At 37.9% G+C, this 22,268-nt stretch overlaps 1 protein-coding gene across 1 annotated transcript in view; it reads right to left on the bottom strand.

The window, feature by feature from the left end:
* Nucleotides 1-22,268, bottom strand: part of SYNE1 (spectrin repeat containing nuclear envelope protein 1) — a 314,802-nt gene that overhangs the window by 104,009 nt on the left and 188,525 nt on the right. The window contains exons 78-91 of the mRNA XM_075146137.1: nucleotides 21,776-22,113; nucleotides 20,967-21,111; nucleotides 19,747-19,965; nucleotides 18,932-19,194; nucleotides 16,630-16,795; nucleotides 15,857-16,012; nucleotides 15,491-15,643; nucleotides 13,102-13,284; nucleotides 11,606-11,743; nucleotides 10,087-10,272; nucleotides 7,306-7,428; nucleotides 5,016-5,198; nucleotides 3,715-3,858; nucleotides 57-251 (exon numbers count right to left, since the gene is read on the bottom strand). Of these exons, the coding sequence (XP_075002238.1) occupies nucleotides 57-251; nucleotides 3,715-3,858; nucleotides 5,016-5,198; nucleotides 7,306-7,428; nucleotides 10,087-10,272; nucleotides 11,606-11,743; nucleotides 13,102-13,284; nucleotides 15,491-15,643; nucleotides 15,857-16,012; nucleotides 16,630-16,795; nucleotides 18,932-19,194; nucleotides 19,747-19,965; nucleotides 20,967-21,111; nucleotides 21,776-22,113 (2,592 nt within the window). The remainder of the gene's footprint in view (nucleotides 1-56; nucleotides 252-3,714; nucleotides 3,859-5,015; nucleotides 5,199-7,305; nucleotides 7,429-10,086; nucleotides 10,273-11,605; nucleotides 11,744-13,101; nucleotides 13,285-15,490; nucleotides 15,644-15,856; nucleotides 16,013-16,629; nucleotides 16,796-18,931; nucleotides 19,195-19,746; nucleotides 19,966-20,966; nucleotides 21,112-21,775; nucleotides 22,114-22,268) is intronic.

The following is a 22,268-nucleotide window of genomic DNA, read 5'->3' as shown; positions in this document are numbered from 1 at the left end:
ATGATGCAAAAGCAAGCAGCTCAGGCAAACAGTACCGAGACCGATGCACTCCTTACCATAACCACCGAGGGATGAGCGGGGTATGCTGGGAGCAGGTCTGAATCCAGCTCCTCCATCCCCTCTGAAAGACCCTCCACTTCTGTCACTGTCAGCAGCATGGTGGCATGTTTTGCTTTCATTGTCAGCATCTTGCACTTCGAATTCAAAGCAGCGATTTGCTCCTGGTATCCTTTGATCTTCTGAGCCAGCTCCTGAGGAAACATTTTTTTTTCCCTAATGCAGAGGCAGCCAATAAAGGCCACAGGACCAGCAGCATTTCAGCTTCCGTGGCGAAGGCAAGCTCTCCCCTCCGAGCCCAGCCAATAACATGGCAGTGCTGCCTCTCAGCAACCCCGCGCGAGCCGCCGCGCTAGCTGACAAGCAGGATGTTGACAGTGGAGGGAAGAAGCCAGGCTGCGTCTGGCTGCACAGCTAAACCGCAGAGCCGAGAGCTTTGGAGCGAAACCGGAAAAGTGCTGCGAAAGGCTCTGTGTGGACGATAGTTGCAGAGGGAGGGAGGAACACCTCTCGCTTGCGTCCAGCCTGAACCTGACACGAAGTCTATAAGCGTCAGACTGCAGCAAAGGGGAACGTCTCCCTCTTCCTGTCCTATGTCCCCCCCTGCCCCGTTCTATTTCCATTTATCTGAGGAAGATGAAGCTTCTCCGCATCATGCATGCCGTGGAAATGAGGTCATTGGTAACCACAACTGTAAAAAATGCCCCATTCAGCTCTCGCCAGAAAGAATGAATTGTTCAAACAATAACTCGCAGGGTCTAACAAGATCAAATGTGATATGAACAATCAGTCACAGAATAAGATTAAATGCAGACTGGATTGCTTTCTGCCAGTGTTTGGATAAGCTATATTTTAATCTTGTTTTGGTTTTATGTAAGTCTTCAGAATTAAAAGCTGAACTGCACACAGTACTAACCTTTCTTTAAAGAGAGCTGCGGAATCTGGCCTAAAGCAGAGTATGTTTTAAAATACTGGTTTTTGTGGCTATGAAATTGTCTATCTGCACGGCCAAACACCATCACAAGTTTAAGTTTAGTCAGAGAACAAAGATGGAAATGAATAACCTTAGAAACTAACTTGTCTTGTCTCCTACCCTGTACTGCCGCCCAGTTCAGTGTCCAGTTTCAAAGACTTCAATTAATACACTTAAAATAAAAAATGGGGGAAGATTTTCACATTTCTGCCAAAGCTATTGTTCCTGTCTCCCTAGAGGCTCAGTAACATGATAGAATTTTGATCTATGAAGTGAAAACAACATTCGTATAAAGCTTTCCTGCTCAATCAGTGGTTATTCATTCAAATATGTATTTCCAATTTATTTTTATATCTGCTTTTAGTTCTTCAACAAACACAAGTTTTCAAGGAAAAATAGCAACAGAAGTTGCAAGGTCTAGTAGGTATAATAATAAATAATTATGATATCTTTTAAAAAGTAAGTAAGTTTACTGCTTCGGGCTGGTAAAATTAAAAGATTTTTTTGGTTGTATAACATTATCAGTAAACCATTTCCTCAAAATCACAGTGCAGAACAGTCATAGCAAAAAACACAGAGTTAGAAATAGAAGCAGCACAGAGACTGAGGATGACTCTTTACTGCCTGGGTTTCAATGGTACCTGGTCACTGTCTGTCATGTTAGCAACAAAAGGAGCTCTCTTTGAGCTCCAAGGCTTACCTTGGAGACTAAGCAAAGTCTTGAGTATAAAACATGAACTAGATCAATCGAAAACCAAACTGCAATCAAATCAAGCCATAACTTTAGTATCTAGCAGCTGGAATAGTTATCTTCTCTGTTTGGCAAATACCAGTCATTCACTAATGCTCCATGAATGACATCTCTGCGGCTCAGTGGGAAATTATTGTCATTCAATATACTCACTTAACTCCATCAATATTACTGAGATGCAATAACATTTGTGGCATTAATGTCCAACGCACTGAGTATCTAACATACCTCTCTCAACTGAAAACAAAGAAAAGGAAAAGGAGGCAAAAATGTGATTGTGAAAAAAATAAAGCAACTTATAAAAGCAATGTCCTATGAGGTACTGTATTATCCATTAAAATAATTCACAAGTATGGAGATACTTGCCCACACCCCTTATCTGAAAGTCTAAAGAAACATGGTTCAGTAAACGTAATTTCAGGGTGTAACTAGTTACATACATGCATAGTAATACAAGCTTCCTACAAATCAGGGTGTACTTTCCTTCTACTTTTTTCTTCCTCTTATTTTAATCTAAATATAGCTACTACAAATGTCCCTTTAAGTTCTTGTTCATGCAGGCTTCAACAGGGAATCTGGTAACTAGTGTTTTCTTAAATTAATAACACACGTAACAAGCATCTTGATAGACTTGCCTTTTGAAGTAGTATAATAACATAGGCTTCAATATATGCTATGCTATGCTTTTCCACAGGTATTTAGCAGACAAAATATGAGCCAAAAAGATGCATATCTCAGCCTTTCAAAACTCCTTATCCCTAAACATGGAAAGCCTGCAAGTATGAAACCTGTCCACTCTGGTTGATCCCAACATGTGCAATAGGGTAAAGCTGCTGTCTCCTTGCAGACATTTAGAAGGACTGCTAGCTACTGAACTTGTTCAAATACAGATGAAACTTCAAGCTGCCCCATTTTTAATTCCTTCCTCCCTGCAGCATCATTCCTTCCTCCAGAAATATTACCCTGTATGGCTGAAGTCACTCTCCTGCATTTGCTGTTCCAGAACATTTGAATAAAGAATACTAACATTTTCAATTCATTACTAAAAAACCAGAAGTGTTTGTTTAAACAAACTGCTCTGCATTTATACTAAGAAACTTTTGTAACAGCTGGATAGAAAGTGAGCAACACATATAACATTTGGTTATATTACATAACAGCACAGATAGCTTTTAATTCAAAGGTAAAGAAATGGTGCCATCTGGTGCCAAAAGTGATACACATAGAGTTCAATGGTGCGTTTTCTATCCCAAGAAACACGTAACAGATAGGGGAAGGGGAAAGGGGCTCAGGAGCTCCGATGCCAGCACAGCGAGAAGGCTGACAGAGACTATCCTGACTCATTCGAGGGCTGAAGATCAACGAGTTTGAGGGCAGGACCTGTAACTCCACAGGACAACACTCTTCCCAAAAATGACTTTAAAAGAAGCCTTTGGAGTGAAGGTTGCAGAGTTTTCTTCCAAATCTACTGTGGTTTTCATGTGATTCAAGTCCCTTGGTGTTCTTTTACAGAACGTTACTGGTATGGAAATTAGTAAATAATTTAGGAGAGAGAGAGATATATATAGATATGTATATATGTATATATAAAAGGATCACTGAACTAGCAGCGATCACCTGACTAACTGCTCAACATTGACTTCTGGGACACTCCTCCGTCAAGTACCTATGTAAATTGTCCCTTAATTATGCAATGCTTTCATTTGTCATAATGTTGCCTTGAGATTAGGGCACATCTAACTGAATATACAAATTAATACTCCACACTGTACCAATAGCATGAGTTTTCTATCTGGTATTAAGTCTATCTGCTCAACTAGCCCTGAGCAAGTCTGAAAAGCTACTCAACTAATTTATGACCATTGATTATGAAAAGTTTTTTGGGTCAATGAGCTGCCATTGAGCCCATGTTGTTGCATTTTGGCTATCCTACCTCATGACGCGAAATCTGGACCTGGAGTTCCTGGATGTTGCTGGTTGCTATTGGCTTGTCTTGGATCTCACGATGGGTGCTCTCTATCATTTGCTGTAAATGTTTCATTTCTTGCTCATATTGCTCATACTGAACCACTGCTTCCTAGAGAGGGAAAAAAAATATTGAGTGTCTACATGAAAATAAATATTTACTTAGTCTAAGCATGACTGATCTCCCTTCTGAAGTGGGGCAAACTTACATCTATCTGGCACTCTCATCTGGATAAGCAAAACAGGAATGTAGTCAGGAAAAAGTCTGTTCAGAAACATTGTGAACTGCGATGAATTCAATGGTTTCATTTATTTAACTATTTCCAAAACAACAGTTCACATAACATGATGTTTTAGATATCCAATATAAGGAGCTAGAACTTCTGCTTTCAACAAGTATCTGCACCAAACATACCCACCAAAAGATAGCATTGCTTAGACTCATGGTTTTACTATAAAGCATTTTCATCTGCTTTTTCACTTCAAGCTCCATTTATGAAGTGGGAAGACTATATGAAAAAGTTAGATTTTACAGAAAATACAACTGGGAGAGGATTATGAAGGTTGATTCAGACCATTATCCTGCCAGTGTGGTATCAGTTCTTTCTATCATAAATTCACCAGCAGTTTGTCTAACCTGTTTTTAAAACTTTTCAGTGTGACATTGTATCCTTCCTTAAGCATCATTAAGTATCCTTAATGATCAAAAGTCTCTTCTGTTATCTAACTTGAAGCTCTGTAGTTGTACCCTAGCTCAGTATGTATTTCTCTATTACTATATAGCAGGAAAGAAAAGCTTATTCTCTTCTTCTTTGGAAATACCTTTTACATGTTTAGGTATGAATTCAAACAATCAAACAAAACCTAGTTTTCTTGTATTTAGCAAAACTTGAAAATGCAAATTTAATAGATGCTGAATGACTCCAAAATCAGAAAGCAAATATATATAAATTTTAAATAAAAAGAAAACAAGCATTATTTTTATCCTAGAAAGTTAGTTAGTCCTAAGAGCATTACAAAAAACATAGTAAGATCAAGGAGAGAACCGAGATGAGAATCTGATGAGTAAATCAACAATTAACATGATCACGAATGTTAAAACCCCCAGAAACATGGAGTCAGAAATGACTGAAACTTAGTGGGGAACTTCCCAATGGTACTACACGGAAAAGAGGAATGCTCAGAGATATGAAATTCTCTGTTTTCATTACAATGTGCATGGCACTGTTCAATTTATGGGAGTAATTTATGGGATGGAGTTGCGCTTGCCTGCATGATGTTGCACTGCTGAATGGCAGTGTGCTGCAGGCGGCTGGCCTCCTCCTGGAGCCGGAGGGCACTGTGGCACATTGGCAGGCCGGTGACCACCTCTTCAGGAATCCTCAGGGCGCTCTGGCAGACTTGTACTGCGTGAACCTTTGGCTTCAGTGACTCCATTTCAGACAACAGATGCTAGAAACAAAGTCAGTGCCACAGTAAGCCAGTTTTGCAGAACTCCCAGAGCATTTGACGCAGCAAAAGAAAAATAATGATAAGTTCAAGCACTAAAATGAACAACAAATTTGATTATCTGTTTTTCTAAATTGAATATAATCAGGACACGCTTTGTCTGGAGTTCCTCATTCTGAAATGGGCATTCTTTTAAGTATTAGTTAAACAAAAAGCCCATATAATAGGAATAGAAATAATTCAATAAAAAGCATAGCAGTACCTATTTCTAAGTGTCTAAGTACAAAAATATTTCTGCTAACATATTTGAAAAAAATTCTTTACAAAATCCACAAATCAAAGCAGCATAGGAGTCATTTATGTATACACATATTTTAACGTTAAAATCTGAGTGGAACTCCCTGCTGAGACACAGCAGCACATTTTCAAACTGGCAAATGAACCCCATTGTGTTCACAGCCTTCCTCTCAAAATACAAATCATGGCTGAAAATGTTGCTTAAAATTCAAAAGACAATCAAACATAAAAAAACACAGCTATACAGAAATCTTTTCCTTTGAATAATCACGCGCTGGATGCCTTTGTTAATAGTCTCTATTCCGTTCACAATGTCCATTCAAGCTGTCTGTTCATATGCATGAGAAGGGTCTAAGTGCAATGACCAGACAATAGATTTGATCAGCATTCTTTTCACCTTCAATGCGAATTTAATGTATTCACAGATAGAAAAAGAAAAACAGTTAAAAAAAAGAAAAAGGCAATGTTGATGAAAAGGGCCTTAGTACTTTAGAAAAAGATGTTAAGTTCAATAGATAAAAATTTGGTAGACAATGTATGTGGCAAACGGGGATAAAGAGACTGGTGTCTCCCTTCTCCTATACCGTATGCAGAAAGATAGCTACGTGGGTCTGAAGTGCATTCTGATGAGAGGATTGTGGTTTGCTCTTTATTTCTGTGTCTTCGTGACATATGGTGGATAATCTAACCAGAGATTTGGTATAATGACCTATTCCTCGGACATCACTGGCAAGGCCTCTCCTCTAGCAGGCCCCATACTGCTGGCAAAGGGTGCCTTCATTGTGCAGCCGGCACCCAGAGGTTCCCTGGGGGCTGCATGCCAGCTAGGCACTCTCCGAGACCCCCTCCTCTGGTCTGGTGAAACAGGTGGGCAGGGGCTACAGCCCCTTTCTGTACAAAAGAAATTCATACTGTGAGACCTACTAGAGCCAGGACAAAGAATACACATAAACCACAGTGTAAGCTCCATATTCCTTTACTCTTACGGTGGGTGATGTGTTTCACTTACACTCTTCAATGCCATATTCTGAGATGTGACTGCAAGTCCCTAGAATAAAGACTGCAAATTTTAATCGATAGAGAAAGCTCTACAAATTTACCTTTCATCCATATGTTTTTCTGCAGATTTTAATCCTAAAGTGGACCTGTTGACATTTAGTTTTCGCTGGCAGTTAAATCTCTATATTAGCTTGCAGCAAGAAACATTTCTTAAGCAACTCAGAAAGCTATAACTTGAGTTATTTTTCTTTTCATGAGACTGAAACCAAAAATAACAAATGGACAAATCTCTATAGTAGGCCAAGTGCAATACAGAAAGCAGCAATATCTTATGGAGGTAATTCAACTAAACATACAAAAAAGTAACTGGGCTTAAGGAAAACTGAATTTTCTCTTAGCTTTCCAATTGACTACTGGGGGAGCTAGCAACACACTGTCTCATTGCATCTCTATCTGTAAAATGGTGATAATAATCCAGACTTCTTTTGAAGTACCTTAAGAACCTGTTAATGAAAAGCACTGGATAAGAACTGAGCATTATTATTATTATTAATATGGATTGAACTTGGACTGGATGCACATTTCTCAGGATTGCATCAACCTAAGAACAGACTCATGAAGGATTACCTTCAACAATTCCCTTTGAGAGAATTATTTTTTCCGTTCCATCCCTTATTCCCTTGGCAGTAATTTGGGGCTAGACTCTGAAACAATGACCCACCTAAGAAACACAACAATTGGTCTCACCAACGTTCATTATTCTTGTGTAAACTCACACTACTCAAGTGCTAATTTTGACGTCCTGGCCTTTTACCTGTCTGTGAGAAAGTTGCTCTTTCAAGCTCAAATGCCCGAGCTCTGGAGAGGTCAGTGTGGCTTGGGCTTGCTCCAGAGCAGCCTGCAGGGCTCTCAGCTCAACTTCAAATTTCTTCATGTCCTGTAACACAACAGATTTGATTCAGGGATGAATACAAAAAAAAAAAAAAAAAAAAGAAAATATGAAATAAGAAAAAAATTACTATAAATATGTCTATCTGGATTTTGTAGCTATGTCCCTTATATACAGTGCCAAAACTAAGTCATAGTTTTAACAATGAATTTTAAATGTTTAAAATATTGGATAAAAATATCAGTCAAATGACAGTCTAGAAAAAGAAGTCTCAAAGCCAGGGTTGTTATTTTAAGTACTTCCTCAATCTCAAATACAGCATGTACTTTATAAAGCTAATTTCATAAAGTTCGAGGCCTAGAAAGGAACTCAAGATGTCCTCTAGTCATCTTCCTGTAATAAGACAGGACATAACTGTCTTATCTTTACAGAGTGTGCTTAAAGACCACTAGCAGTGGAGTCCCACTTATCTCTACAGACAACATATTCCACTGTTTCAGTACTCTTTTTTGTAGAAAGTTTTTTCTGATGGTCTGACATGAAGTTACCTTTTGTTGCAATTTCAATCCTCTGCTTACTATCCCAATAAAAACAGACATGAAGAACAAATTATTTTTATTCTCTCTGAATACATCATATGTCAGGGTAATCCTTTTTCATGCATCTTTTCTACAAATTTGTACACATATCACAGTCATCACTATCCTCTGTTCTTTCTCAAGTCGGTCCACATCTTTTTTCAAGTGCAAAACCGAACACAGCTGAAACTTTGCTAGTGACCAATAGGTAGAATAAAAGGACTACTTCACATACCTTACAATTACATACTTTATTTTCTGCATGGTGTTTGGATTTTTTACAGTGATGTGACATTGTTCACTCATTTTTCCATGATCCGCATGATTAAACTTAAGACCTTTCAACAGAGTGCCTCAAGCCAGTAGTTCCTAATTCAGATACACACATGCCTAGTTCTTCCTGTCTAAATGTAACAATTTACCCCTGTCCCTGTTAAATAGCAGCCTAATTTTTTCACGTAGTCCCTGTACATTTGGTGTTGTCTAAGCATCCAAAAGCCATGATCTCTAAACCACCATCCAACTCATTAATGAAAATATTGAATAGTACCAGATCCAACGGAGAACACTGCAAAACCCTACTTGATGTATCCCTCCTTTTGGGCCGTGAACCATTGATAATTACACACAGGTAAGTCTTCTAGCCAGATTTACACCTACCGATTATATTTTCAACTAGGTAAGCTGTCCTGGTTTTGGCTGGGATAGAGTTAATTTTCTTCCTATTAACTGGTATAGTGCTGTGTTTTGTATTAGTATGAGAATGATGCTGATAACACACTGATGTTTTAGTTGTTGCTAAGTAGTGTTTACAGTAGTCAAAGACACTTCAGCTTCCCATGCTCAGCCAGATGCACAAGAAGCTGGGAGGGAGCATAGCCAGGACAGCTGACTCAGCTGGCCAACAGGGTGTTCCATACCATATGACGTCATGCTCAGCATATAAAGCTGGGGGAAGAAGGAGGAAGCGGGGGGACACTCGGCGTGATGGCATTTGTCTTCCCAAGTAACCGTTACGCGTGATGGAGCCCTGCTTTCCTGGAGATGGCTGAACACCTGCCTGCTGATGGAAAGGAGTGAATGAATTCCTTGCTTTGCTTTGCTTGTGTGTGCGGCTTTTGCTTTACCTATTAAACTGTCTTTATCTCAACTCACGAGTTTTCTCACTTTTCCCTCCTGATTCTTTCCCGTATCCCACTGGGGGGGAATGAGCGGGTGTCTGTGTGGTGCTTAGTTGCTGGCTGGGGTTAAACCATGACATAAGCTTATTAACTTTGTTAATAACAATATCATGTGAAACACTATTAAATTCAAGATATATGGTATGTTGTACATTTATCTACAAAGCCTATTACTTTCACATTAAATTCGACGCTTTTGATATGATTTTCTTTCTTCATAAATCTATGTTGGCTTCTCTTCATCTCCAAGTTTTCTAATAAGAATTTACAAATAGTTTATTCAATTGCTCTAACATTTCTCTGAGAACTGAAGCTAGTAAGTTTCACTTCCACTATGCTTACTTGTATGCAAATCTCTGGTTTGTTCCATGGAGAAGAAAAAAAAAAAAAAAAGCCTTCAGCTCATAAACTGTGGTTTACTGATCTGTGATTTTGTAATGGAAAAAAGTTTTCTTCAAAACCTCTCTGTTACACTGTTATGGCTGCTGCAGCTGCAGAATTTCTGCTATGTCCTGTAAATGTTGTGAAATAAGAGTCAAATGTGGAGAAGGACCATTTTTAACTTTAGCTGCAATTCAGTACTGATCTGAATTAATAGATAGTAGGCTTCAGATAACTTCTAAGAGAAAAATAAAGGAAATGGCACAGCATAAGTGCCAACCCAGACACTTTTCAAGTATCTAAACATAGGTGCTCAGTGACATTTAAGATGTACGCCAATACATCCATCCAGAATAGGCAGGTATGACTGGACCTGCAGGAATCTTGTCCCCATCTGGAACAGCAGCTGAAGGCAGTATCTCAAATGGTGCAAGACATTTAACTTTAGACAACACAATCATGCCGTTCATAGAGCACAGATAATCTGCACTGCTAATAGGCTCAGAAACGTGATGCACACACCACCCTAGCTGTCAGCTAGCAAGAGAAAAACTGCTTTCGTATACCTTAGCAGCATCTTGGAGATTTGGTAGCCGCACTTTGATAACTTGCTGTAACTCCTCTGTCCGCCGCCCCAGTTCCAGCACTTGCTGCGACATTCCTTCAGTACAGTATACACTTGTCAGATACTCAATCCTCTCACTCATGGCCTCAAGATCACCATGAATCTCTCCGGACTCATCAAGCATAGTCTAGATGGAGATATGAACAAACTGAATGCCAGAGTTAAACTTCAGATTAAACACATTTTAAGTATATTCCTGTTCCGCAAACTCCTGAATTTGTACACATCTGTAAGCATATGATTAAGTTCTACTGATTTCCTGTAAGGCTTAGGCAATATGCTTAATTCAAAGTGTATGCTGAAGTGTGTCAGCTTATGGAGACTGGGAAACAAAAGAGTAAGTCATGAAGCTTCAGCAGCTGTACTTACCAGCACATTCATTTCAGTATTTTGCAATACATACTTGCCTGTAAAAATGTAATATACACCATCTATGGATAGGGTTTGTTCTGGAAGCCTGATGTACCTAATAAGCAGCAGAAAGCACTTGGGTGCAATGTTATAGCAGGGCAGTAGTCATTAATGCTGCCTAAAAAATGGCTACCAAAGTGTTCTGTGGAATGGCATGGGTTAAGTCTGTATCTTCATCAACTTTTGAAGCAGGGAAAAAGCCATAGCAAAACCAAACAAGAAATGGTATCGCCCAGATATCCTCAGGATAAATTGCCTGGAGGTTCCTATTCAGAATAAGAAAGTGTGACATACTACATTGCCCCAATGTAAGTGAACGCAGCTGACAATTAAATAGTGCATATATAAAAAACATAATTAATGCAGTCTTATTTTGGCATTAGTGAGACGTGGCCATCTTATGATGCTTTGATTTGTTTCACGTAATCATGTAACTCTGGCAAGCTTGAACCTTATCAAACTGCTCCACTGATCCCACACTTACACATTCCACACACAGAACAAAAAACACTGTCACAGGAACAGCAAATCACTCTGATGCGAGATGTTCAGGAAGCAACAGGAAGAAACTCTCATCCAAACTGAGAATATTTGTTCTGAAACTCACCAGATGAGAACAAAGGCTATTCCAATTTAGTGTAAAGGAGAAAGAAAAAAATAAACCCAAACTGAAAATCGTGCTTGGTTAACTAAAATTTTAGAGGAATATTAGCTGCAATGACGTACACAGTGTGGTAGAATCACAGTGTATAGACACACTGTTCAATCAAAAGCTGCTATGAAGCCAATGTACTTGAGTAAACATGGAGATCAACATTGAATCATGTAGTTTTATTCAACAACTTATCTCAATTTCAGTCTTAAAAACAATAGTCCAAAACAATTAATCATCTTTAGGACTTGGGGGAACAGTCAAAGAAACCTAGCATTTAAAGACTTTTCTTCCTCGAGGAAAGGAGGCAAAAAATGTGTAGGAAATAAAACTTCACTGCTTAGAAAATAACTTCTTTTATACACTGTCCTTTAAATTTCATAGCTCATATAATCACCTGGTAGGCTTTAAACTGATCACGAAGCTGAGAGGAAGAATTCCACGTTATACTACCATGCACTAGGATATTTGCTTTCTCAATCCATTTCAGTACAAACTCCAGCATCTCATTGTATTCTTCCAAGTGTGAAGAAGCCTGGATATAAAAGAAAAATCCACTTAAGCCTAAGATGTAACTCTGTACAGTTCTTAGAGAATGATAAAATTAATTTTATTTCATTTACTGTTTTTAACTAGGGGATCGTTTTAACAACTTTTCCTTACTGTTGGATATAATTTAAATTACTTCTGTATTTATGGATTTAAAATAGGTCTGCTTCCAGTAACAAGCATATCTATTTCAGGAGGGAAAAAAAAAGGCACTATAAGAATGTAGGAGAGTGCACTGATGCTCAAATATATCCCTAGGGGGTACACTTCCTGCACATATTTCATCCTCACACGTGAGTTCCAAAATACTTTCTTGCTCGGTTTGTGGCTCACTGCAAGCCTCCTTTATGTCATTCCTTATTTTTCTTTGTCTCTTTCTATGTCATCCCCCAAATCACCTTTTTTTTAAAACCCGCTTTGTCTACTCAGGCCTGTCTTATTTCCAAAAAGAAAAATGTTGCACTTATTTCAAAATACAGGACAAAAGCTCTGCCTTCCGATTCATCCAATTTCTATTTAGCAAAGTACGCTTTAGTTCCAATTTTCTTTTCACTTAGCAGGAATAATTTCACAGATTTTCATGCATTTGTCCTGTATGAAGGATGGATCAAATCCTATGTGACTGAACTGTATTTGCACAAATTTTTAGAGGAAACTGAAAAGAATATCATGGAATAGTTATCTTTTTCAAGACTTATAGAAGCTTCTTTATGCATGAAGAAAAGAGAACTCATAATTTATGACGGTATTGATGGCAGAACCATAGAAAATCCATTTCTTTTTTTTTAGCTAGACTTTTTTGAGATAACAACAATTAGCAAAAAAATACATAAGAAAGAGTTTCAGGTTCTTTGAACTGCAGGGGAAGCATCTTTATGAATGCTGAAATGTTGCATAAACATTATGCATTATTAGGGCCATTGTATCTAGGCTTTTCTATTGAATCTACAAATTATATTCACCCTCTATAGATTGCTCTATAGAGCAAAATATTTTTTTTTTTTTTAATGTTGCAAATATAGGCAACAGTGATAAGACAGAGGTCCTGAAAAGTACAATGAGATAGTATTTCTTGGCATACTACTGTTTGTGGGAAGGTCTATAATCTTTTCAGGGCACCAGAGGAACCAACCAGCAGATGATTCATGGAAGAGGATGTTAAAGCAGCATCACAGAATTATTCCACCCTCCTGATCTAACCCATCTGTGCCTTTCTTTGAGGTGTGATGCAAGCAGATGTGCCAAGGTATGCCCCTTCTTGCGTAAGTACAGAAAAATAAATGAGAAGTTTGCATGGTCCTTCTGCTTCTGAAAGGAAAAGGCAGAAAGGATTTGAGATCATACCTGACTGAGCTTGGCTGCTCTGTACTCAGCCTGCTGTACGGTCTGCTGGTGCAATGCAGTAAGTTTCCCTATTCTGTTAGCCAGCTGCTTAGCCAGCGGTACGTTCTGCTCTGCAAAGTCCTGGACTGATGCATCTAATTCCAACAACTTTATATTGCAGCTGTCCAACTCTTCACCGAGGATCTAGACAGAAAAACAAGAAAATCAGTGATCCAGGAAGTGTTAGCTTTCTGGTTGATTATTTCTAGTCCAACTTGCAACTTTTATACCCTGTCCAAAGTCTCCATAGTTTGTTCCATTTTTACTCTGGCTGGAAACCAACACTGTTTGTCTAAGCAGAAAGGCAGAACAGCAGGACGTTTGGTCATCTCTTAAATGTGTGCCATTACTCTTTCTTCTCTGACTTCCTGGCGGAAATGGATAATAATTTTCCCTACCATAGCAAAAGACTGAGTCACTACAGAGTGACATTAACTGTTCTTGGCTATCTTTCTGTGTTTGTTTTTGGAATTAATAGCTGGCACACATTGCCATGACAAGGATTTTTATTTATTGGAAAGGGGTTTTGTTTTGTTGCTGTCTTAAAATATACCTTTACAAACTCAGAAATATGTAGTTATGCATTAATGTATTACAAAAACTTTCATTTTCATTTGAAAACTTGCATTTTTATAGCTTGATCTTGACACAGGAGCAGTCTGAATCATGCTAGACTGTTTCAATAGAAATAGATTTTAAAATCAATTTTTCTTATCATAGTTAAAAGGTTTCTGAAAAGTTTAAAAAGGAAACCTAAAAGTTTTTTATGTTTCTCATAGATTGATAACGCACTTATGGGCTACAGTTTTGTGGGAAGGGGTATTGGGGTTTTTTTGTATTTTGTTTTTACACCTAAGGTGTTAACGATTCATTGTTTTTGTAATACCAAGAAAGTAAGTCTCATCAAACACTCTAGCCCCTTTACAATTATTTTTAGAAATGTAAATTGCAATCATCAGACAAAAATTGATTCAGAACACTGCTCTAGCTACAGGTGCTTCAGGAAGGTACTTCAAGCTCTTTAGGTTAGGGCTGTCCTGGCAGATCAACTGTTATGATAAACAAATATTATTTCATGAACAGTAGCATAACTTAGTGACATAACTGTCTACATGTAGACATAAAGACAGATGTTGAATTACTCATCTAAATACAACAACACACATATTTCAGGCAGGCATAAATAAACGTCTACTATAGAAATGATGGAGAATTTATATGCTGTTTAAAAGTGAGGGAAGAATCCATTTGACTTGGGTCACATGGATTTAAAACAGATTTTTATTTTATTTTTCACAGACAGTTTCTATGTTAATTTAAAAATATTTACTGCTGTAATCAAAGCCAACCCAGTCTCAGGAGTATCAGCTGAGTGCTGACATAAATGCAGTTGAGGGAACTTTACTAAATCTCCAGTGACAGAGAGTTTTTGTCTATGTAACATGGGAAAGCACATTTCACTGGCTTTCTGCTTAATTACTGGCATCAAGGAGATACACCAATTTTAAAGGGATATATTTCAGTGACACCTCCTGCAAAGCAAATGGTACTTTGGAGCATATTGAGAGCAACTCATGAAAATAAATAGGTAATTTTTTTACATACCAGACATGCCAAATCTTCTCCTGTTTGCTATGCTTTGCTTACTTTCAGACAGTAACTTGGTCAAGTTTATCTTTGACTAGTTAAAAAACCAAACCAAACAAACAAACAAAAAAAACACCACCCTCAACCAACTCATCCCCCATGTCTCCCCCCCGCAAAAAAAACCCTACTCTCATATTATAAAGCTAACTTGGCCATTATACCTCAGTACAGATGAGCTTTTCTGAGTGTGGCACATACTTAAGATTAAGAAAACCTACAAAAAGAACCAAGAATCCTTTCCATTATCCTTAACTGCACCAGCAGAACTTTACCTCATTATTGCACCAAATGATATGAGATGGACTACTGGCTAAGTAAAATTCTATTTATTGCAAGTAAAGGTGTACTGTAAAGAATGGTCTTTTCAGTACAGACTGGGAAAAGGAGCAGTTTGGGAGCCTCTTAGGCTTTCCCAGATTGCAGTCACACTCATTATTTAGAGGGAACAGCATAACTTTGTCCATCTGACTTGCTTTTACTCTCAGCTACTTCCTCCAAGTTCTGTTACTCACTCAAGTCCCTGCATGGGCTAGTTTGCAAAGAATATAATTAAAATTCTCATCAGTCAACCCTTATTTCTGTCCATTCTTCTGTTGAACTACATTAAAAACTATGCCATGCAAGTCTTCACAAATACAACTTTGGTATGAAGTGAATTCAGAAGAATTGATGGTGTAACCAAATAAGGGAAGCCTTGTCTTACCTTTTGTTCAAGTTTAGCTTGTGCTATATCATTTGTTTTCTTTTTCAGTTTGGAAAGAATGGCATTTAGTTCATTTGCTATCCCCTGGATTTTCTGACCAAACTCTTGATTCAATGTTTTGATCTGCTGAGTTTCTCTTTCTTTGGTTTGAATCTGTCAACAATAAGAATTAAATTCAGTAACCAGAAATCTCTCTTCCTGAAAGGAAATTAACTTTCATTTAACTTACTTTAATTTAAAGGAAGAAGGTAATCAAACTACTCTACATTGTCATAGTTTGACCACAATTGGATACTGTATTTCACTAAGTTATGAAGTCTAAAGAAGGGCTATAGATCTGTAATGCATTTATCTACTATGCTTTACCTGATCTTGTACAGTTACAAGGGCCAGCCCAACTTCTGCTAAATGAAGAGAGAGTTCAGAGGGCAAAATGGTATAAAGCCCCAAGTACTTATTCTGTTGTTGTTCAGCCATTTTTTCAACAGCCTGGCGATGAGTAGTTACTTCACCAAAGAGAGACTAATGAGAGAAAAAGAGTATTGTTAAGAACAACGGGAAAAACATGTCTGTGTAAACTTAGCAAATGCAGACATTACATGCAGCTTGCAACAAAGGTTAATTGCTTTCAAATTTGTAATTAGTTCATTAAAAAGAATTGTATCTTGGGATTCCCTGGATTCTCATTTATGACTATCTGTCCAGTTCTCTGTTCCTGTGTGACCACATGTATATAGCAAATGTCAAGTTTTCAGCACCTCCAGTGAAATGAGTTTATTTTATTTTGTTACTTCCCTCCCCGCCCCAAACTGCCGAGATAGAAAAGAAATGTCATATTCTGTCCATTCACATTCTATAGTTCCCCTGTATTTTAGATGAGAGGAGAAAAATTACTAAACAATATGCTAGTACGTAAAATTGCATAAATACAAATATTAAATATATCTTAAATATCTTTAAAATAAGATATTACAGGCCATCAGCTACTTCACACTTTATGAATTTGTCTAGTGGCTTACTCAAAAACTAATGAATATTGCCTAATTTGAATTTGTGGTGTTTTTGAATGGATTAACACTCACTAGCAGATTACAACGAAGATAAATATTGTAATTTAGAAATTGACAAATTTGATATACCTGCAACTCCTGAAGTTGAGTATCCACTTCTACATCAGGGCTCAATAAATATTCTTTTGTTTCCTGGATCCAGGACTTCACAATATTAATCTCTGCTTCAACCTCCTCACGCTCCTTCAGCTCCTGTTTCACCGTCTTCACACCTTTTTTCACTTTCTGTTGCATACTTCAGAAACAAAGAAACAATAACTATTTATGAAGAATTAAGCAATGTCTAAAAACCTTGCTTTGTCAGAAATATTGAATAATAAAGATAATGATTGATAGCCCCGCATCCAGACTAATAAAAAGAGGGGCAGTATTGCAACAGACTACTAAAGCAGCATAATTAAATTTCTCATGTTCATTCTTCAGTTCATTCCTTTTAATAAGTTGTTTTGTGTACTTTGACATCAAGTGCACAATTCTTTTGAAGAAATGCAAATATTTACAATACAGACACCTACATCTGAGCTCATCACCACAGACTGCCCTTATTGTCAATGGAGGAAGCAGGCAATTCTAGGGCATGATTTAGGATGATTCATCATAATTCTAAAAGAATAGGTCAGAAAAACTGCATCTTAGACCTGTCTATTTCTCTCCACTAATTAGAGAGCAAGAATTAACCAGTTCAGATGTGGAAATCTGTAATATAAAATAACATGGGATAAATTCTACCCCTATTGATGGGATTTGCATTGGCAGAATACCTAGGATAAGGCATGGATCAAACATCTGAACACCATTTTTGATTCAGTGACCTATCTCCACACTTCCACTAAGACAGAATTTTTGCACTTTCCTCAAGAACTAGGATCTCCTGTAAAAAATACAATGTTTTTCAGATGACAGCTCTGTAAAAAATCTATAGGACTACTTGTAGCTGTTATGTATGTGACATGGATCTTACTTTGATATTTCCATATTTGATTTATGTTTGTATAACCTTTCATAGCTGAATCATGCCTTATTTCCATGAGCATGAGATCATCACAGACCCTGTTTCTTAGAAACCAATTCTAAGGGAAGAATGGAATTACAAAAGTGCTAATATCCACATATTTTCTACAGGGATTGTTATTCTACTGTAATTAGTTATGCATGCACACAATGAACTTTGCACAGGCTAGGTGCAGGGTTTACAGATTTTTCATTCTCTGTCTCTCTCCCTCTCCCTACTGTGGAGATCCAGTTAATAGCATCTTAGTGCAGTTATGAGGTGGGTATGAAACTTAGTCATAAAAATTCATGTTTTATACATGACAGGATATCCTGGTTTCAGCTGGGATAGAGTTACATTTCTTCCTAGTGCTGTGTTTTGGATTTAGTATGAATAGAATGTTGATAATGCACTGATGTTTTCAGTTGTTGCTAAGTACCCTGCTAGTCAAGGACATTCAGCTTAAAAAAAAACCCCAAAACAAAACAGGCGCTGAGGGGGAGCAAAGCCGGGACAGCTGGCCCAGCTGGCCAATGGGGTATGCCATACCATGTGACATCATGCTCAGTATATGAATGGTAGGCGTGTTCCAGGAAGTAGCGATCGCTACTTGGCTATTGGTCAGTGCGGGTGGTGAGCAATTGCATTGTGCATCACTCATTTTTGTATATTCTATCATTATCATTATTATTATTATTATTGTTATTATTTTCCCTTTTCTGTTCTATTAAACTGTCTTTATCTCAAACCCACGAGTTTTTCTCACTCTTACCCTTCCAATTCTCTCCCCGTCCCACTGGGGGTGGGGAGTGAGTGAGCGGCTGCGTGGTATTTGGCTGCCTGCCAGGTTAAACCATGACACAGGACAACATTTTAGATTTAGATGAACATTCATAGAAGCACAGGGTGAAATGTTAAGATACGTTTCGTTTGCATATGCATTAAATTCCCCTGTAAATTTCAGAGGATACCTACTTTTGGTACCTAAGTGCTTCCAACAGGGAAAACAAAATGATAAACTAATCTAAAATTAGGATACAAAAAGGTAAAAGGTGAGATGCAATGGAAGGGTTTCAAATCAGTTATAACTTTAATGTAGTTTATACAACTCTTACATAAGTTACTATTATTATGCAAGGCAAGAAGTACATATTCTAAAAAACATACTCCTGCTGATGCAAATAAAAAAATAATGGTAAAAACATATTTAAAAATTAATTAAAATAATTTAAAATTAAACTGATGCTTATTTTAAATATAATAACTAATATTTATTTTAAGCATGGCAATTGTCAATGATAACAAAAATGATACGTGAACTCTCATTAATGAATTGTAAGGTACCGTTTTTCTAGTGAATCTTTTAAAATATTGCCTTACTTGTGGCATCGATCTTGCATTGCTTTGAGTTCTTGCATGACTGGTAGTTCCTCCTGAGACCGAGGCTTTATTTCCACATCCTGAAGCATGCTGACAGCGTGCTGTTTGAGCAGGCCCAAAGAAGACAGCTGGTGCTCCACCTCCAAAAGGAAACTACTGTGGTAATCCAGGAGTTCCAGGAGCTCTGTCTTGGATGCCTTTTCCACCGAGCTTTCTGGTAAGCGACCTTGTAACTGATCTATTGCTATGGTGGCTTTCTGAATCTATGGAAAGAGATCCAGTCTTGGCAACAACGAAATTAAAAAGAAGCTAGTACAACTGATACCAAAAGGTGCTAACCCCGCTGCTGTGCATTAAGATGCTTAAAACAGCTGTGGTATAGGGCCTGTGCAGGGGGGGGGAGAAAAGGGGTGGGGAAAAGGGGGGCGGGGAAAAGAGGGGAAGGGGGGGAGGAAGGGGGGAAGGGGGGGAGGAAGGGGGGGAGGAAGGGAAACAAAAAAAAGGGGGGTTGACTTAATCTATAGTAGACCAACTGGGGAAAAGAAACATAGAGGAGAAGATTCTGAAGAACCAGCAGAAACCAAAACAACTCTGTATTTCCTATACATGTATGCATATAGAAGAATAGTGCAAGCCTTAGAGGCAGTGGTTCTAAACCTAGGTCTTCCATAGCTGGTTTTTTTCTATGACATGAGAAAAATCACTGTTATTCCTGCTATCAGCTTTCTCTACCATAAGATGATTAATAAGGCAATATAATGAGTGAAAACCTATGTACAGTTAAAAAAGGAGGATTTACCAAGACCAGAAGTTACCTTATCGTTAAAGCCCTTCCATTCCTGCACTGCATCTTCCAAAATTTTCTCTTGTTCTTGGGCTACATTCCGGAGCCGTGTCCAGCGCTGCCAAACTGTTGTCATGGATCTACTTATAGTTGCCTTACTGGCATCATTGCTAACTTTTTCCAGTTGTGAAGCCTTTTCTTCTAGGGCTGTGATCTTCTCATGGAAAGAATTCACTACAGACACAAGAGTCTGAAAAAGCAAAAATAAGCACTGTTTTCCTCTTTTACAACACAACTCATAACTATTCAACACACTTGCAGGCAGATGAGCCACTTCCATCCACTGCAGACAAAGAGGAGGTACCCTATGCTGAGTGAGGTCGTTAGATCTGATTTTATTTTTCATGCTACTTGAAGGACCTGTTCCAAAATGCAACTGTCTGGAAGCAGCAGAAATCTGGTGTAATTAGGTTTTCTCTTTCTTGCTAGCCTCTCAAAAGGAATGGAAATAAATATTCAGGACCCTCCTCATAGCAAAGAGTGACTTCTGTTAGAGCCTAAAAATGAAAGAAGCAATTCAGGTGTTTAAGCATACTTTTATGTCACGTTTATCTCTAATGTCATTTTAGATGTCCAAGGGTATCAGAATATTCTCATGAAGCAGTCAGACATGATATTACTCTTAGGGGGAATTCCTGCTTTCATAGAGACACAGCTGGAGACGAGGCAGGATGTCTAAGTGTCACTAGCTGCCTATATTAAGGCAACTGATTAGCACCCTAAATACTGGAAGAGAAAGTAATTCTTTTAAGTTACATTTCTTTCTTTTAGACTAAACAAGAGTTAATATTAAACCCCAACTCTTCCCGTCCTAGTAAAATATTTCATGTAATCCAAAGTAGATGGATCCAAAGTTTCTATTGATCTGAATTTCTTGTAGGGTACATAATTTTGGGACTTATGCACCCAAGACTTTTAGGAACCTCCTGATTCCTTCCAATTCTCTACAGTCATAGGCACATAGACAGACATTAAGCTGAAAAGCGATTAAAAATATCTGTCCCAGTCACGCCTCAAATAAAATGTGTGTTCTGCACAACACAAAATACCTCTTGGTGTGCTATGACACAGTTAAGCACTACAGGAAAAGATCTAAAAACTCAAATTCAGGTTGCCACAGGTAGGAGCCTACATAACATACATTTATTTTCACTGAAGGAAAAGGATTTCATATAATTTTCAGTACCTTACCTTATGTGTTAGCAATTTCTCTTCTGATTCATGAGAAGAAGCAGCTTTAGCTACTGAGAATTCAGATAATTTTTTCTCAGCCTCATTCATCACTTCAATAACCTTCTGTCTTTCTGTCTGGTACTCCTGCCACTCAGAAGCACACCTTAAAAATATAGTTCCAGAAAGAACAATTTAATGCAATACAAAACCATTTGAAAATCAGGAATATTGTTGCACCTAGTTTTCAATGTAACTGCTTAGTTTTGTTGTTACACAGTATTTTCCAAGAAAAAGAAATATTATTGGGAAAGAGCATACATAGAAGCATATGCTCCTGATTTTCAGCTGTGCCTTACAGATACAGCTTGGCATTTAATAGCCCTTGATTGACTTTTCCTCAGTGACTTTGTCTAGGTTGTGTTTTAAACCCACCCAAACTTTTGGAATCCAGAACATTCAGGAATAATAAGTAACATAGTTATGCTGGTTAAAAAGGTATTTCCTTTTAGTTCAAAACGTCTGCTTCAGTTTCATTTTTTCTACATAGGTCTTGCACCAGATGAAATAAGGGACAGTCATTCCCTACTCTTCTTCTCGGTGCTGTTCCAAGCTTTATATAATTTTATCATAGCTTCCTCAGGATCACACATCTAGTCAGTCAGTGGCAGAGGAGAAAACAGAATCCAAGAGCTCTGAATCCCAATATCCACTTCTCTCATCAGTAGCACAAACATTTTACAAAACTCCAATTAATGTTGTGATCTCATTCTTTCACCATCAACAAGATGATCTTAAAATGAAAGACAAAAAAAAAAAGATGAATATACCTTTGCAACTGCTCTTGCTGGGTTTTGGCTTCTTGCTTTGTCCCTTTGGCCTTTTCCTCCAATGCAGCTACATTCTGCATCAGCTGCTCTCTTGCTGTGGCTTGGATAAAGGGCTCTATCTCTGACACAAGGCCCTGCAACTCCTTCAAATGATTACTGAATTGACTTTCTGTGCTGAAAAATTCAATGTGGTTCCTTAGGTTCTCCTCAGAGTTCTCAACATCAAGACCATTTCTTGCTAAATGTAGAAATTCCTGAGCATCTTCAAGCCAGTCATTTGCTATCTGCATCACTTGGTAGTATCTTTGGCAGAGGCTATATAATTTATTCAAGGTAGCCTGAAATAAAAGGGAAAATTATACAGGGAGTCACAGACATAAAATTCACAGCAGCCACAAAAATATCATCTGCTGAGTGCCTGGATTTTGCCCATTCTTGCTTTCTTTTCCCTTTATTATATCTAAAATATAGGTCCAGAGAGACTACATGGAAG

The sequence above is a fragment of the Calonectris borealis genome, chromosome 3, assembly GCF_964195595.1.
Source record: "Calonectris borealis chromosome 3, bCalBor7.hap1.2, whole genome shotgun sequence".
In the NCBI taxonomy this organism is placed as follows: domain Eukaryota; kingdom Metazoa; phylum Chordata; class Aves; order Procellariiformes; family Procellariidae; genus Calonectris; species Calonectris borealis.
This window is presented reverse-complemented; position numbering and strand designations above follow the sequence as displayed.